Genomic DNA, 14,114 nt, shown 5'->3' on the forward strand with positions numbered 1-14,114 from the left:
GTTAGCTAGTTAGTTAGTTATTCTAGCCTTCTCACAAGAAACGCCACTGGAAAGATGCTTATCGTGCGGGGTATCCACCGAGAGACACATAAATAGTCCATTTCGTCTCCAATTGTCGATCCTCCAGTTCACTCAATCTCGTTATCATGGCGACACCTTCCCCTACGGTCCGCGTCGCCGTCACCCAGGCTGAACCCGCATGGCTCAATCTCCAGGAAGGCGTGGCGAAAACATGCCGTCTCATGGCCGAGGCAGCGCAGAATGGCGCCCAGCTGATCGCGTTCCCTGAATGTTGGATCCCGGGGTATCCAGGCTGGATTTGGTGGGCCAAACACTCCCTCTGGAAGGAATCAGACTGTCAATGAAAAGTGCAATTAACCTGCGCCAGGACCAGGAACCTGGACCCCGAACTCAACATCAGATACCTCAAGAACTCGCTCCGGCTGGACGGCCCCGAAATCGACCGGATCAAGTCCTGCGCCCGCGACAACGCCATCGCCGTCTCCCTCGGTTTCTCCGAGTACGATCACGGCTCTCTCTATATCGCCCAAGTCCTCATCGCCGCGGATGGCACCGTCAAGGCCCACCGGCGGAAGATGAAGCCCACGCACATGGAGCGCACCATCTTCGGCGACGCGTCCGGCGAGTGCTTCGACACCGTGGTGCAGCTGCCCTTTGCGCGCGTCGGCAACCTGTCGTGCTGGGAGCATATCCAGCCGCTGCTCAAGTATCATACATACGCGCAGCGCGAGCAGATCCATGTTTCGGCGTGGCCGCCTCTGTATCCGCATTCCGGGGCCGAGGATCTGTGGTCCATGTCCGCCGAGGGTATATTTGTCATTTCGTTCTCTTTTCCAACGCGGGGGGGGGGGGGAAATATACTAATGAAGGTCGCGTAAATAGGCTGCCACGCTCTTTCTCGCACCTATGCCATCGAATCCCAGACCTTCGTTCTCCATTGCACTGCCGTTCTGTCCGAAAGTGGCATCGAGACCCTGAACACCAAGAGCGGGATGCTCATGTCGATCCCCGGCGGTGGTTCGTCGGCTATCTTTGGGCCGGACGGACGCCGTCTGACCCCGGAAACCGAGAGCACTGTCGAGGCAATCGTGTATGCGGACCTGGACTTGGACTTGATCCTGGCAAGCAGAATGTTTGCCGATCCGCTGGGGCATTATAGCCGCCCGGATTTGATGCAGTTGACGGTGTGCAAGGACAGGAAGCAGAAGGTTGTTCAATAATTCATCGTTTTTCATACTGCACGGAGTACATGTGATGATTTCATTTCTGTTTCGGTCAAGAATAACCTCTGCTACAACGACAAGCCACTACCAGGCTTCTTCCCATAGACAAAGTGCCTGAGTGGCAAGCCGATGCAGAAGTATCTTGGCTACGAAGCGCTGTAGGTCAGCCAAGGGATCAGTCTCTTGCTGGAGTACGATGGGATTCGCAGCTTGGAAATCTGGCTTGCTCGCGATGTTCTAACACAATGGATCGTGATGGTCTGCAATGCGATATTCTTCAAGAGACTAGTGATGAATGTTCAACTGAAAGTAAAACAACCCGGGATTACTACGTATACGTCCGAGGCCAGGGTCTTCCCATTAATCACTTAAACATATCGTTGATCCGAATGATCGACCCTGGCATAGCGATAGAGTGCCCGCCTAATCCTGCTGGCAAAACTTCAAAATATGCCTCGCCACCCCCTCCGGCTGCTCCTGCTGCATCCAATGGCCCGCCTCCTCAATCCAAACCTCCCCCCGATAGTCCAAACACTTGGACCCCACGGCTTCCAGAACCCCCGGTTCCTGATAGCTGCCCCAGTCCTGCCGCCCCAGGATGCTCAGCGACGGACATGCGAGCTTCTTCCCCGCGTACAGCTGCAGATCGCGCTGCCAGGCCGGGTTCGTCGCGATCCGGTACCAGTTCAGCGCCCCCTGGAACCCGGTGCGGTTCCATTCGTGCGCGAGGAACTCGAGCTCGGCGTCCGTCAGCCACGGCGAGCAGTCCGGCTCGTGCCCGGATCGTTGCAGTTGGCGCTGCACGGCCGCGGCCATCCCGCTGTCGGCGGGCATCACGTAGTAGTACGGCATCTGGGCGAGCTCGGCGGCGGTCCAGGCGCACAGCGGGTGAGGTTTGTTGTCTGGCCAGGAGGCCGATTTGAGATAGTAGTAGCCCTTCAGACAGGCGCGCAGCTCGTCGACCGAGGCGCCCTGGAGGTCGGCGGCGGCGGCGGGGCCAGCATAGTACCACTTGTAATGTTTGCGGGGGTGTGGTAGTTTCAAGAGTGCGGCGTGGATGTCCTCTTGCGCGGCTGGAGCGGGGTCCGTCTCTGTCTTGTCGATAGCGACTGGCTGGATCGCAGGCGGTCCGTTGTAGGGATGGCTTGCTATGATCACTCGTTGGATCAGGTCTGGCCGGGTGAGAGCCACCCATGCGACGAGCACGGCACCAGCATCATGGCCGACCAGGCAGTGGACTGTGGAGTATCCCAGCGCCTGGATGAAGATGACCGTATCCCGTGCGGTATTTGTGAGCTGATATTGGCGCAGTTCGTCTGCAGACTCGGTGAAATCCACTGGGTTTGGCGTCGTGGTACGTCCAGAGCCCCGAGTATCGGGCGCGACGGCGTAATATCCGGCTTGTGCGAGATAGGGAAGGATATGTCTCCAGCAAAAGGAGGTCTCTGGGAAGCCGTGATAGAGCAGAATAAGGGGATCGCCCTGGTTGCCGGCCGACAGAAAGTGGTAGGTTAGATCATTGGCAGGAGACTTGAGATAGTGGGAGGAGACTCCGGGGGGTAGAGGGATAGATGGAAGGTCTTGAGACAGAGACATTACGGACTATGGACGGAGAAGAATATGTTGTTCGCTGATATCAGAACGAGGCCTTTTTGCCTTTTATCCCTTGGCGATACAGAAAACGGGGCAGAGAAGAAGTGATGCTAACTGGATATCAGAATGAGGCTTTTTTTCTCTTTCATCCCTCGGCTGGGGCATCAACCCCGCCTTCACGGGCCAATCTATGATGCAGAAACATGGGGGATGGGGTCAGCAGGTTGCAGTTCTTTGTCTGAAAGAAATATACTAATGAACTAGCTTATCATCTTGTATCCCTGGGGTAGCATTCCCGACGTGTATCACACCTGTGGCCAGGATGTCTAGGACCATCACCACCACCCCCACCGACTCTATCGTCTATTCTTATGTCTGTTCTCTCTTTCTTTAGGGATAGGAGCTTGTCTCAACACTGCTCTAAGTCCCATCGATCATATCCCAAGGATTATCGTCAAAGATGGCCTCGAATGGCGTTCCTGTGTCTTCACTTTGACCCAGGCCCATCGCTTCGTAGTCATAATCGAAGCCCCTGCCATATCTAGTGTCCTCGGAGGCTTGATCTTTGGTGGCACGGGACGTCTCGTCGCGCAGATGGGGGGTTATCCGGACGTTGTAGTCGATGGAAGCATCGGCCTCGTACGCGCCGTAGGAGACATCGGTTTCCGCAAGCTCAGATATGATAAATGTAGGAGTTTATAAGGATCACGCTTTGTTTGTAGTAGGATTCAAGTCGAAAGAGTCAGTGCCCTGATGGCGTTGTGGCAATGACAACAAAGTGATTTAGCCCTGATGTCACTCTATATAAAAAAAGTATATACATCGGGTTTTGTTGAATAAACAGTGACAGTTTCCACTGCCATGATTCTACTAGACTGTACTCTGAGCAATCATGTCTCGGAATCCCCAATACAATCACTTTGCGTTGTCGAATGCTTGACATCGAACCTATAGCGTAAGCCCCTGGACCTACATTCAAGCCACGTCCGAGCTGTGCAGCAATGTCCATCCATTTTCAGCTGCTCAAGCTCTCTAAGCTCATCCTGGCTCCGGAATATGCTTCCACTCTTCTTTTCTCGGGGCTATCTTGCATAGAATTACGGGTGTTATGCATTCAAGCAGGGGAATGCCATTCGTCGATCATCCGCGCATGAAATACCTGCAACACCCCCAAAACAGCCGAAAACACCAAATCAAATAAAAGAGGCTGGCATCTGGCAGATCTCATTCCATGTCATACTCATTTGCTCATGCAAGGGCTGGAATTCGTGGTCTATGAGTGGTGGAATCGCCAGGAATGTTGACCAGAAGGCACTACTCGCCGATGTTTTCAGCATGTGGGCAGAAAGCCGGGAAATCTGAATGGTTTCCTTTGGATGATTTAAAAGGAGCTTGCTCGATAGACCTCTGACTTGAGGTTCTGTATTTACACAATTCTACAGACGTCGACAAAATGAAATGGCATACCGCGTCAGTACTGGGCATCGCTGCGATTGCCCAGGCAGCCCAAGTGCACTTCTCCCTCGACTTAACGTGGGCCGTCGGCAGTCCCAATGGATTCGAGCGCGAGATGATCTTCGTCAATGGCCAGTTTCCTGGTCCCGCGCTGGTGTTGGACGAAGGAGACGACGTGGTGATTGATGTGACCAACCATCTCCCATTCAACACGTCGATTCACTATCACGGCATTGAGTAAGTAGACTCCAGGCTATCGGATCTTCCTCTTTCCTGACAGATTGCAGGCAAAAAGGCACCCCATGGGCCGATGGAGTGGCCGGTCTCTCGCAATGGGCCATTCAGCCTGGGCAATCCTATACATATAAATGGACAGCAGACACCTACGGAACTTACTGGTATGTGGCTCGAGACCCGGCACAGAACGCAGCTGACAGTTTCAGGTACCATGCGCACGATAAATCCGCCATCATGGACGGCCTATACGGAGCCATCTACATCAGACCACGCAAAGACCGCGATTCCCCCTTTGCCATGATCTCCGATGATCCCTCCGATATCAAAGCGATGAAACGGGCAGAGCGAGACGGTCAGCTGGTCGTGCTGTCAGACTGGGACCATCTCACCTCCGAGGAGTATATGGGTGCCCTTCGATCCACGGGATACGATATCTTGTATGTCCTGATTGAGTCTTCTCTTTTGCTGTCCCAACTGACCGCATCAGCTGCACTGATAGCGTTCTCATCAATGGCCACGGGTCCGTCTTTTGCAACGACCCCGAAGTCCTGACCCGCCTGCTTCCACCACCAGTCGCGAGGGTTGTCAACGGCACATTGACTGACAAAGGGTAAGTACTACTATTCCCGTACTTTAGCGGGATACTGACGAACGCAGGTGTCTTCCCTTTGTCCGCCCCCTACAAGGCGATTGGGAACACCATCCTGAGAAGCTTCCACCCGGTCTCAACGACGGTTGCAAGCCCAGCACCACGCAGGATGCGATCTTCAGGGTCAATGCAGACGACCGATGGGCCAGCTTCCACGTCATCAGTGCGGCCAGTCTCAAGGTCCTGGTCCTCTCCTTCGACGAACATCCCATGTACGTCTACGAGGTGGATGGCCGGTATATCGAGCCCCAGCTAGCACACAGCATGACCCTGTACAACGGCGAGCGCTACTCGGTCATGATCCAATTGGACCGGGAACCGGCCAACTACAAGGTTCGCGTGGCCAACAGCGCTGGAAATCAAATCATCTCGGGCTTCGCGACAATGTCTTACCGCGGCGGCGAGCTCAGCCTGCGCGCATCGCAGCCGTACATCGACTACGCCAGCGCCAATGTCACCGCCGATGTTGTGCCTTTGAACACAGATCAGCTTCCCCCGTACCCAGCCATCACCCCGGCTGCTGTTGCCGACGACTTCCACCTCCTCACGCTGCGCCGCATCAACAGCGCCTGGCAGTGGACGCTCGACGGCACGACTTTCCTGCCTGGAAACCTCGGCGCCTTGTCGCCCGCCATCCTAGACCCGCAAGCCCCGGAGCTCGCGTCGGCGCTCAAGATCAGCACCAAGAACAACACGTGGGTCGACATTGTCTTTCAGCTGCAAGTACAGGATCCCACCCCCGTGCAGCCGCCGCACCCGCTGCACAAGCATTCGAACAAAGCCTTTATCCTCGGCAACGGGCTGGGCAAGTTCCAGTGGGGGTCCATCGAGGAAGCCAAGCAAGCCAGTCCGAATAGTTTCCTCAAGACGCCCATCTACCGCGATACGTTTGTGACGTCGCCGCGCGGAGAGGCTTGGACGGCGATTCGGTATCATGTCGAGAACCCCGGTCCGTTCCTGCTACACTGCCATATGGAGACCCATTTGGCGTCGGGAATGGGCTTGGTGCTGTTGGACGGGGTGGATGCGTGGCCAGCGGTGGATGCGGAACAGATCACGCCTGTATAGCGGGGTGCATTGGAGCCGTAAGGGATAATGATTGAGGTGCAATACTTTGTTCTGTACATAGATTCTCCTTGCATGCATGTCTTAAATCTCTCGATGTCTGTCGTTTCCAGAGTAGAGATCATCCGTCGGGATACTGCGTCGAGCTCGGGAATGTCGATCGGATCAAACATAGCCTATCATATAGTGCATACATCCAGATAGCCTAAGTACTCTGACAAGGTTCTGAAATCCATCAAGGGCTTGTTTGCAGCCGATACACTTGGTCAGATGGGGCGTGCATTCCAACCGATGTCTATCCCTTCCTCCAACACCATATCGGGCACTATGTTGTTGTTTTCGTTGATTGTTTTCAGGAATTTCCGATCTCATCGACGCGTCAATAAGCTTTATTTAGCCGTCCGTCCCTGTAGCCCTTGCAGTGTTGTAGAGTCGATCTCGTCAAGCAGTAAACAACAACACCAAACGAACAACAGCCATCGACGCAGGCCATCATCACCATGGTCTTCTCCCGGCTGTCTCTTCTCCTCGGCGTCGCGAGCCTCGCCGCCGCCAAGGATGTTTATCTCGACTGGAACATCACCTGGGTCTGGACCGCGCCGGACGGATTCGCCCGGCCGATGATTGGGATCAACGATCAGTGGCCCTGTCCGCTTGTTGAGGCCGACCTGGGCGACCGCATGATTGTGGATGTGCACAACGGACTGGGGAATCAGTCCACGGGTCTCCACTGGCATGGTTTCCGCCAGTATATGACGGGCACGATGGACGGGTCCAACGAGGTGACGCAGTGTCCGCTGCCGCCGGGGAGCAGCATGCGCTATGAGTTCGATGTGAGTGACCAGTGGCTCTCCTGGACTGCGAGAGGGCGTGCTAATAAGATAGGTCAATCAAACTGGCGCGTACTGGTATCACTCGCACGAGATGGGCCAGTATCCGGACGGACTGCGCGGCGCATTCGTCGTGCGTGACCCAGCGCCTCCCGTGGCTTTCGACGACGAGATCACCATCACCCTGACGGATCATTACCACGAGCAAATGCCTGCTCTGTTGGAGAAGTACGATGTCGACAGCACCGCCGCCCATCCCGGGTCCAACGAGCCCATTCCCGACTCCGCGCTGATCAATGAGACGATCAACCCGACCTTCCACGTTGAGCCGAACAAGACCTATCTGGTGCATCTGGTCTGCGTCGGCAACTTCCCCGGCCACGTCACCGTCTTTGAAGACCACGAGATTTCCGTCGTGCAAATCGACGGCATCTGGACGGACCCGTACGTGGTGACCGACAAGCATATCCGGCTCGCCACCGGCCAGCGGATGAGTGTCCTGCTGCGCACTAAGGACAACACTGACCGCAACTACGCCATCTGGGACTCGATGGATGTCAACATGATGTTCATCTACGAGAACCGCAGCATCCCGGAAGGCTTCAACCCTAACGCCACCGCTTGGTTGGTCTACGATGAGTCCAAGCCTCTCCTTCCCCCTCCAGATATTCACGAGCTCGACCCGAACAATAACTTCGTGGACGACTTGGACTTTGTGCCCGCAAACCATGAGCCGGTGCTTGAGCCCGTCGATCACCAGATTGTCTTGGATACAGGGGTGCGGTACCGCAATGGCCACGCGGAGTTCCTCGTCAACGGCAAAACCTACATCGCCCCCGAAGAGCCCACGCTGTACACCGCGCTGGCGGCCGGACCAGACAACTCGTCAGACCCTTCCATCTACGGCCAGGTAAATCCCTTCGTGGTCGAGTACGGCCAGGTGGTGGAGATCGTCATCAACAACCACCACGGGAACCTGCACCCGTGGCATCTGCACGGCCATCACTTCCAGGTCCTGCAGCGCACGGTTCCCGAGGGAGGATATTTCAATGGATACTGGGGGAATATCTCATCCTTCCCGGTGCAACGGGACACCATCATGGTGCAGAACCACGGCCACGCAGTGATTCGTTTCCGCGCCGACAACCCAGATAAGTTTCCTTCCAGTCGGTTTGACTGCTGTGTGTACTGACCTTCTCTTACGAGTCTGGCTGATCCATTGCCATATCGAGTGGCACGTTACCAAGGGCTTGACAGCAACCATCATCGAGGCACCAGCACAGATGCAGGACATTCAGATTCCATTGGATCACCAGCGGATCTGTCCGAGCTATGGCGCGCCCCCGGGTGATTCTGGCGAGGATACTCCAGGGGATGAAACCCCTGGCGATGATACTTCTGATAACGGAACTCCCGATGAGAGTAGCCCTGATGGTGAACCCCCTAGCAACGGAACCCCAGAAGAGGACGGCCCTAGTGGTGAAACGCCTGGCGCTGGTACTCCTTACCACGGAACTCACGATGGGAGTAGTCCTGGGGGTGAAACGCCTGGCAACGGATCTCCAGATGAGGACGGCCCTGGTGGTGAAACTCCTGGTGCTGGTACTCCTTACCCCGGAACTCCCAATGGAAATAGTCCTGGTGGTGAAATCCCTGGTGGCCTGCCCTCGAACCCTCCCTTCGGTTTAGCTCCTCACGGCTATCCTCCCTTTGGCGGCAACCATGAGAATCCCTCCAGTGATGGCTGGGCCAATGGTTTCAAGCCCAGTGACAAGCCTGTCTTTCCCGGGCCAGTTGTCTACGATTCCGAGTATCACTATGGTGGCAAGGTCGAAAGTCACAAGACTTATGGTGTGAATAGTGGGAAGAAGGTGGCCATCTCTGCCGAGAGGGATTGATGACACCGGTGTATCTAGTCTCTTTCTTCTACATATTCCCTTAGACGAGTTTAATGTATCGTATATATTGTTATATCAAGCAGTCTGCTGTCGATCCTCCGTTACCCAGGTTTTCATATGTCAAATCAGATATTTTGTGATATAGTATCCAGGAAGCAAAGGTGTCACGACAGAACCCTTTAGTTCAGTTGTATACTATATAGTAAAATCCACGTCGAATGTATAATCATATATTTGAGAGTTTCCTCTCCAGCAATCACTGCAGACATGTAATATTTGATTCAGAAGTCTTCTCGTGGCTTTCCTCCTGCAGTTCGGAATGAGTCAAGGGACATCCATGTATATATATACCGAACACACTATAGACTACGTTCTACTCCAAGATTCCTCAGTTAATCCTCTGATATAGATAAAATAATATACTCCGTTAAACTAAGCTAAACCCCACAGCATACAAACACAGGTCAATTCTTCACCTTCGCCGGCAGAGCCAACACCTCCTCCAGCCACTTGTACGAAACAGGCAGACTGTTGGGATATCCCATATGTGGAAGTCCCTTGAAGAATCTATAGAACATCAGTAAATGCAAGCCTCTCCAAGCTGGGAAATCTTACCGTCCCTCCTTGGGAGAGCCATGGTCGAACAGCACCAGACAATCCTCAATCGGCACCACGCCGTCGTCCACGCCCTAAGCTATTAGCACACACATCCCCTGGTACCTCTCAAAAGGCAACAACACTCACATTCAACAGCAACAGGCGACAGCTCGGCTGGTCGACTACGCCCGTTTCCACCAGCGAGAACTTCTTCTGCGCCCCGGCCACAAACTCCGCCTCGCTGGCGTACCCGTGCTTCGTCGCCCACGCCTTGGTCAGCTCAAACGGATACTCGTGGTCGTTCACCCGGCTCAACCACTCCGGGTCGAGATAGTGGTGACACCCCGGACCATGCGCTACGGATCCCGCCAGCCGCTCGCGGTGCGTGTGCGCCGCCCGGATGGCGTAGTACCCACCGGCACTCAGCCCCCAGACCACCAGCTTACCCGTGTCCAGTGCCGGCTGCTGATCCAAGTGCGAGAGCACGCTGTTCCACAGGCGGTCTGGAGAGCTCGGGTCGGCCGGGTCAGCGGGCGAGTCGGCCGTGCCGGGGATCTCGACCACCACCGCGGCCCAGCCGCGCGCGAGGATCTCGTGCGTGCGCTGGCTGTTGTCCGGCCGGTAGCCGTCTAGCCCGGTCATGATCATGACCACGGGGACGGGGTTCTCGGCCCCTGCGTCTGCGGGCGTGCGGATGTAGATGGGGATGTGGGCGCCGTCCTGGCCCGAGCGGTACACGTGGGGGACCATCACCTCCTGGATGGGACGGGCCCAGAGCGAGGTGGCCTTCAGGTACACCTTTTTCTGGTGCTCAAAGGCCGTGCGCTTGATGGAGTTGGGCTTGGTGATGTCGACATAGGGGAAGCGGGAGATGCGGTAGACCACGGCGGCGCGGCAGAGAAGGTTTGAGGCTTCTTCCTTGTTGCCGGTCTTGAGTGCCTGGTGGGCCTTTTCCTCGAGCGCAGCAGCCGTCGGAAAGAACGTCTCGGTGTATTCGTCTGAGGCGGCATCGTTGATGTTTTCCTGCGGCTGTCAGCTGGGTGATTCTCTTCGGAGAGGATGGACATACCGCGATGAGCTTGGTGAAGATGGGCTCAAAGTCCTCGATGCACCCGTCATGGAACGGATAGATGGATTTTTGACACTAGGCTGTCAGCTGGCTCGTAGAATTTGACTATATGGCTATAGACCTACAGCAAACCTCCATCGCGACTCCCACAGGACCTTCAAGGACCCCTTGTGAGGATACACCTTGTCGAACTTGTCGCCTAGAATCCAACGTGTCATATTGATCGATTGCTTGAGTTACGGTGGAAAATACATCGTGCCAAGTCTACATCCTGAGCTTTTCTATATACTTGGTTTTGATGCCGAATGGACAGCCGTTTGCTGCACAATGTTCTGTATGCATGCAGAGAGAGAGAGAGAGAGAGAGAGAGAGAGATACAGATTTCCGATTTGGGAAATCGCCGATCAGAGGGATAATATCAGCCGCGTTGGGAAACTGTTGTTCGAATTGAACAAGTTTGACAATAATAGAAGCCTGTCCGAGCAGAATGTCTCACTGAGCCATGTTGGAACGCATTCAGTAGGATGAAGCCGGTGGATGCATTGGTTAGGGTTACATTCCTCAAGGTCCATGACACAAAGACTGTCCCGTTGAAGTCGACACGTCAACGATAGATATCCCAGCGAGGTAAATCTAGGCTGGCTGAGTTGAGGCGATCTGAATGCGTTTATATGAACTGTCTATAACGTAATGAAGGGAGCATATATCCATTTTTAGAACCGACTGGGACTTGCTGGGTCTGACGAACTCCTCTAATCATATGGAGGCTCTACATCTCTTTGGCTCAAAGGGTAAAAAAAAAAATTCAAAAGTCAAATTGAATATTGACATCGGAAGACAAGGGACAGAGCCGGGAGTCTGCTTTAACTGGATAGAAACAAGGTTGAGGTACAGTGGCAAGAAAGACATGACCGTGTTATGCAGCGCAGTATGTAGACTGTAGTGAGCCAGTCGTATGCAGATCCGAACACAAGCAAGAAAAAGGAAGACAAGACACAGATAACCAATACTACCGAGCCCTCTGTTCTAAATGTTGGCACCTCCATTGACTGGGATAATCTGGCCTATGCGTAGTCAGCATTCCACCCCTTCCCATACCAGGTATCTCGTCGAATAACTTACCATTCACCCATTCCGAATCCGGGCCCGCCAGGAATGACACTATCTTGCCAATGTCTGCCGGCTCGCCGCAACGTTGCAGCGGGCTCCCGTTGGCCAGCGCCTTCTCAATCTCCTCCAGCGAAGACCCCTGGTCGCATCCAGGCGCATACCGCCACGAATTCTCCCGCCACATGTCGCTCTTCACCCCGGCCGGTGCAATCGCGTTCACCGTGCACTGCTTGCGGCCAAAGTCCGCTGCTAGACAGCGGGTGAAGCCCTCCACGGCCGCTTTGCTGCCCGCGTACAGTGCATGCCCTGGAACGCCTACACCAGCGGCAATAGACGACATGAGAATCACGCGTCCTCCCGGCTGGATGTGCTCGTAGGCATACCGGGCGACGAACAGCTGTGCCCGTGTGTTCAGGTTAAACACCTCGTTGAAGTCGTCCACTGTCGTCTGTTCCAGCGGGCAGAACTTCTCCATGCCCGAGTTAGACACCACGATGTCCAGCCGTCCGAAGTGGCTCACCACCTGCTGGATGAGCGACTCAATGCTGGGGACGTGGGTCAGATCTGCCTTGAAAGCCGCGGCCTTGCTGCCGATGGCCTGGATGGCGTCGACCACCTCCTGCGCCGATTGCGCGCTGTGGCCGTAGTTGATGGCTACCGAGGCTCCCCGACGGGCCAGTTCGAGGGCAATCCCGGCGCCAATGCCTCGCCCACCGCCAGTTACCACGGCGACTTTACCGCTGAGAGGGAGATTGCTGGTGCTGACCATCTTGACGATTTGTTGTGGTTGGATATGTAGTGATCTGTAATCAGTCGGAAGGGTGTTTGGATAACCCACCGCATATATATTACTCTACGTCTATCTACTTCGGGAAACGGTTATATCACAATAGAATCGAAGCCGGCGTACTGCATTCGCACGTTTGACGGCGTTGGCTGCGTGGAATGTACGCATTCAGATTGTCTCACAAGGGAAATGCTGCTGCATCCGGATCTTGGCCTCGGTCAATATCGTAAGAGAATTGGATTGTGGATAGATCTGTTTGCGATGCGTGTTTAGACAAAAACCTCGTGGTCATCATTTGATATAACCGGTTGTTCCTCATCTGATAGTTCGCTCGTCAAGCATTCAGACAAAACATCCTCATAATCGCGGTCATCATGGTGGAAAAGAAGCCCAACCTCAATATTGACTTTCAAGGTACGGGTTGCAAGATTTCTGGAAGTCAGCACACACTGACCCATTAGACTTTCTCGCCCTGCAAAAGGTCGTGTTCGACTGGGCAGACAGCTACGACGCCAAAGTAAGTCTCAAACCCTTCTTGGAGACGAGCCTATACTGACTCAATAAGGACTGGGATCGGCTGCGAAGCATCATCTCTCCGACCCTTACCGTCGACTACACGCAGATCGGCCTGCGGAAATGGAGCGACATGCCTGCTGAAGACTACCTCAAGATGGTCACCGATATTGACTTCCTCGGCGACCCAACCATTAAGACCCAGCATCTGCTCGGAGCTACCTGGTGGGAGAAGATCTCCGATACAGAAGTCATTGGCCACCATCAGCTGCGGGCCGCCCATCAGGTCTACACGGACACTGACATGAAGACCGTCAAACTCAAGGGCCATTCGCATGCCACCAATGAGCACTACTATCGCAAAATCGACGGGGTCTGGAAATTTGCCGGACTGAAACCTACCGTGCGGTGGAATGAATATCAATTCGACGACGTTTTTCGCGCGGCCATTAATCCGACGAGTGTGGTGTAGATCAGTCGAATGAACCTTGCGGAAGTTGATATCATGTGTTGATCATTGTACTCACCATGTGAATTCCTTATCGAGCGGCTGTGAGGTTGGCATTAAATCTAGATTCCGTATGGACTACGTCAATTCAGAGTTAGCAAAGCATATAATGAGACTTTTTTGGACATCTTATGCTTGTGGTTCGGTCATGTCCGGCGCGAGTGAGTCACAAAGAAGGAAGTGAGACCCAACGCAACATTGCAATCTCACAGTTGTACTCGAAATGGCAGCTTGTTGAGGCAACATGAATGCTTGGCGTCGTGTGAATATTAATACCCTGTCTTATGACCCCCAGAGTGGGACGATAGGTCAAGCAGATCAGACGGAAGGATAAGGCGATTCCTGACGTAGTGCACCAGAATCGATCGCTAAATGGTAGATCAAACAAGATCATTGAAGATCTCCATCGGCTGACCAGCATGATGGAAGCGTATATGCCAAATGCGGACATGCCTGGAAGGAATGGAATCATGGAAGGGGGTTCGTCTACGGCTCGGCCGGCCCTCCCTCGTGTCCCGGATTTCCGCTTCCAACGGTATCCAACAGCGGTTGTCTCACA

General features: G+C 54.3%; 8 protein-coding genes across 8 annotated transcripts, besides 5 other annotated features; 4 read left to right on the top strand and 4 right to left on the bottom strand.

Moving 5' to 3' along the window:
* Positions 1-19: part of a microsatellite that runs on past the window's edge.
* Positions 1-20: part of a microsatellite that runs on past the window's edge.
* A 126-nt stretch (positions 21-146) lies between these two features.
* ACLA_076410 (carbon-nitrogen hydrolase family protein) lies at positions 147-1,241 on the top strand (the record flags this gene model as incomplete). The annotated part of the gene is made up of 3 exons (XM_001276026.1): positions 147-322; positions 389-828; positions 904-1,241. The coding sequence occupies 3 exons, from the start codon at positions 147-149 to the stop codon at positions 1,239-1,241; spliced, it is 954 nt and encodes a 317-aa protein (XP_001276027.1).
* Positions 1,242-1,667: 426 nt separating this feature from the next.
* On the bottom strand, positions 1,668-2,840 carry ACLA_076420 (alpha/beta fold hydrolase; the record flags this gene model as incomplete). The annotated part of the gene is made up of 1 exon (XM_001276027.1): positions 1,668-2,840. The coding sequence occupies one exon, from the start codon at positions 2,838-2,840 to the stop codon at positions 1,668-1,670; it is 1,173 nt and encodes a 390-aa protein (XP_001276028.1).
* A 417-nt stretch (positions 2,841-3,257) lies between these two features.
* Positions 3,258-3,700, bottom strand: ACLA_076430 (uncharacterized protein; the record flags this gene model as incomplete). Its single annotated transcript, XM_001276028.1, has 2 exons — positions 3,258-3,509; positions 3,659-3,700. 2 exons carry the CDS (start codon positions 3,698-3,700, stop codon positions 3,258-3,260), a joined length of 294 nt encoding a protein of 97 aa, XP_001276029.1.
* A 590-nt stretch (positions 3,701-4,290) lies between these two features.
* abr2 (laccase abr2) lies at positions 4,291-6,246 on the top strand (the record flags this gene model as incomplete). Its single annotated transcript, XM_001276029.1, has 5 exons — positions 4,291-4,529; positions 4,580-4,690; positions 4,736-4,966; positions 5,017-5,139; positions 5,187-6,246. 5 exons carry the CDS (start codon positions 4,291-4,293, stop codon positions 6,244-6,246), a joined length of 1,764 nt encoding a protein of 587 aa, XP_001276030.1.
* A 497-nt stretch (positions 6,247-6,743) lies between these two features.
* On the top strand, positions 6,744-8,971 carry abr1 (multicopper oxidase abr1; the record flags this gene model as incomplete). Its single annotated transcript, XM_001276030.1, has 3 exons — positions 6,744-7,076; positions 7,129-8,254; positions 8,280-8,971. The coding sequence occupies 3 exons, from the start codon at positions 6,744-6,746 to the stop codon at positions 8,969-8,971; spliced, it is 2,151 nt and encodes a 716-aa protein (XP_001276031.1).
* Positions 8,478-8,727: a microsatellite.
* A 464-nt stretch (positions 8,972-9,435) lies between the features above and the next one.
* ayg1 (heptaketide hydrolyase ayg1) lies at positions 9,436-10,855 on the bottom strand (the record flags this gene model as incomplete). The annotated part of the gene is made up of 5 exons (XM_001276031.1): positions 9,436-9,538; positions 9,587-9,660; positions 9,716-10,591; positions 10,638-10,712; positions 10,763-10,855. 5 exons carry the CDS (start codon positions 10,853-10,855, stop codon positions 9,436-9,438), a joined length of 1,221 nt encoding a protein of 406 aa, XP_001276032.1.
* Positions 10,856-10,981: 126 nt separating this feature from the next.
* Positions 10,982-11,011: a microsatellite.
* Positions 10,982-11,012: a microsatellite.
* A 651-nt stretch (positions 11,013-11,663) lies between these two features.
* Positions 11,664-12,516, bottom strand: arp2 (hydroxynaphthalene reductase arp2; the record flags this gene model as incomplete). Its single annotated transcript, XM_001276032.1, has 2 exons — positions 11,664-11,701; positions 11,760-12,516. 2 exons carry the CDS (start codon positions 12,514-12,516, stop codon positions 11,664-11,666), a joined length of 795 nt encoding a protein of 264 aa, XP_001276033.1.
* Positions 12,517-12,908: 392 nt separating this feature from the next.
* On the top strand, positions 12,909-13,519 carry arp1 (scytalone dehydratase arp1; the record flags this gene model as incomplete). The annotated part of the gene is made up of 3 exons (XM_001276033.1): positions 12,909-12,948; positions 12,996-13,051; positions 13,100-13,519. The coding sequence occupies 3 exons, from the start codon at positions 12,909-12,911 to the stop codon at positions 13,517-13,519; spliced, it is 516 nt and encodes a 171-aa protein (XP_001276034.1).
* Between the last annotated feature and the right edge of the window lie 595 nt (positions 13,520-14,114).

Source organism: Aspergillus clavatus, genomic scaffold (genome assembly GCF_000002715.2).
Source record: "Aspergillus clavatus NRRL 1 1099423829791 genomic scaffold, whole genome shotgun sequence".
Classification (NCBI taxonomy): Eukaryota; Fungi; Ascomycota; class Eurotiomycetes; order Eurotiales; family Aspergillaceae; genus Aspergillus; species Aspergillus clavatus.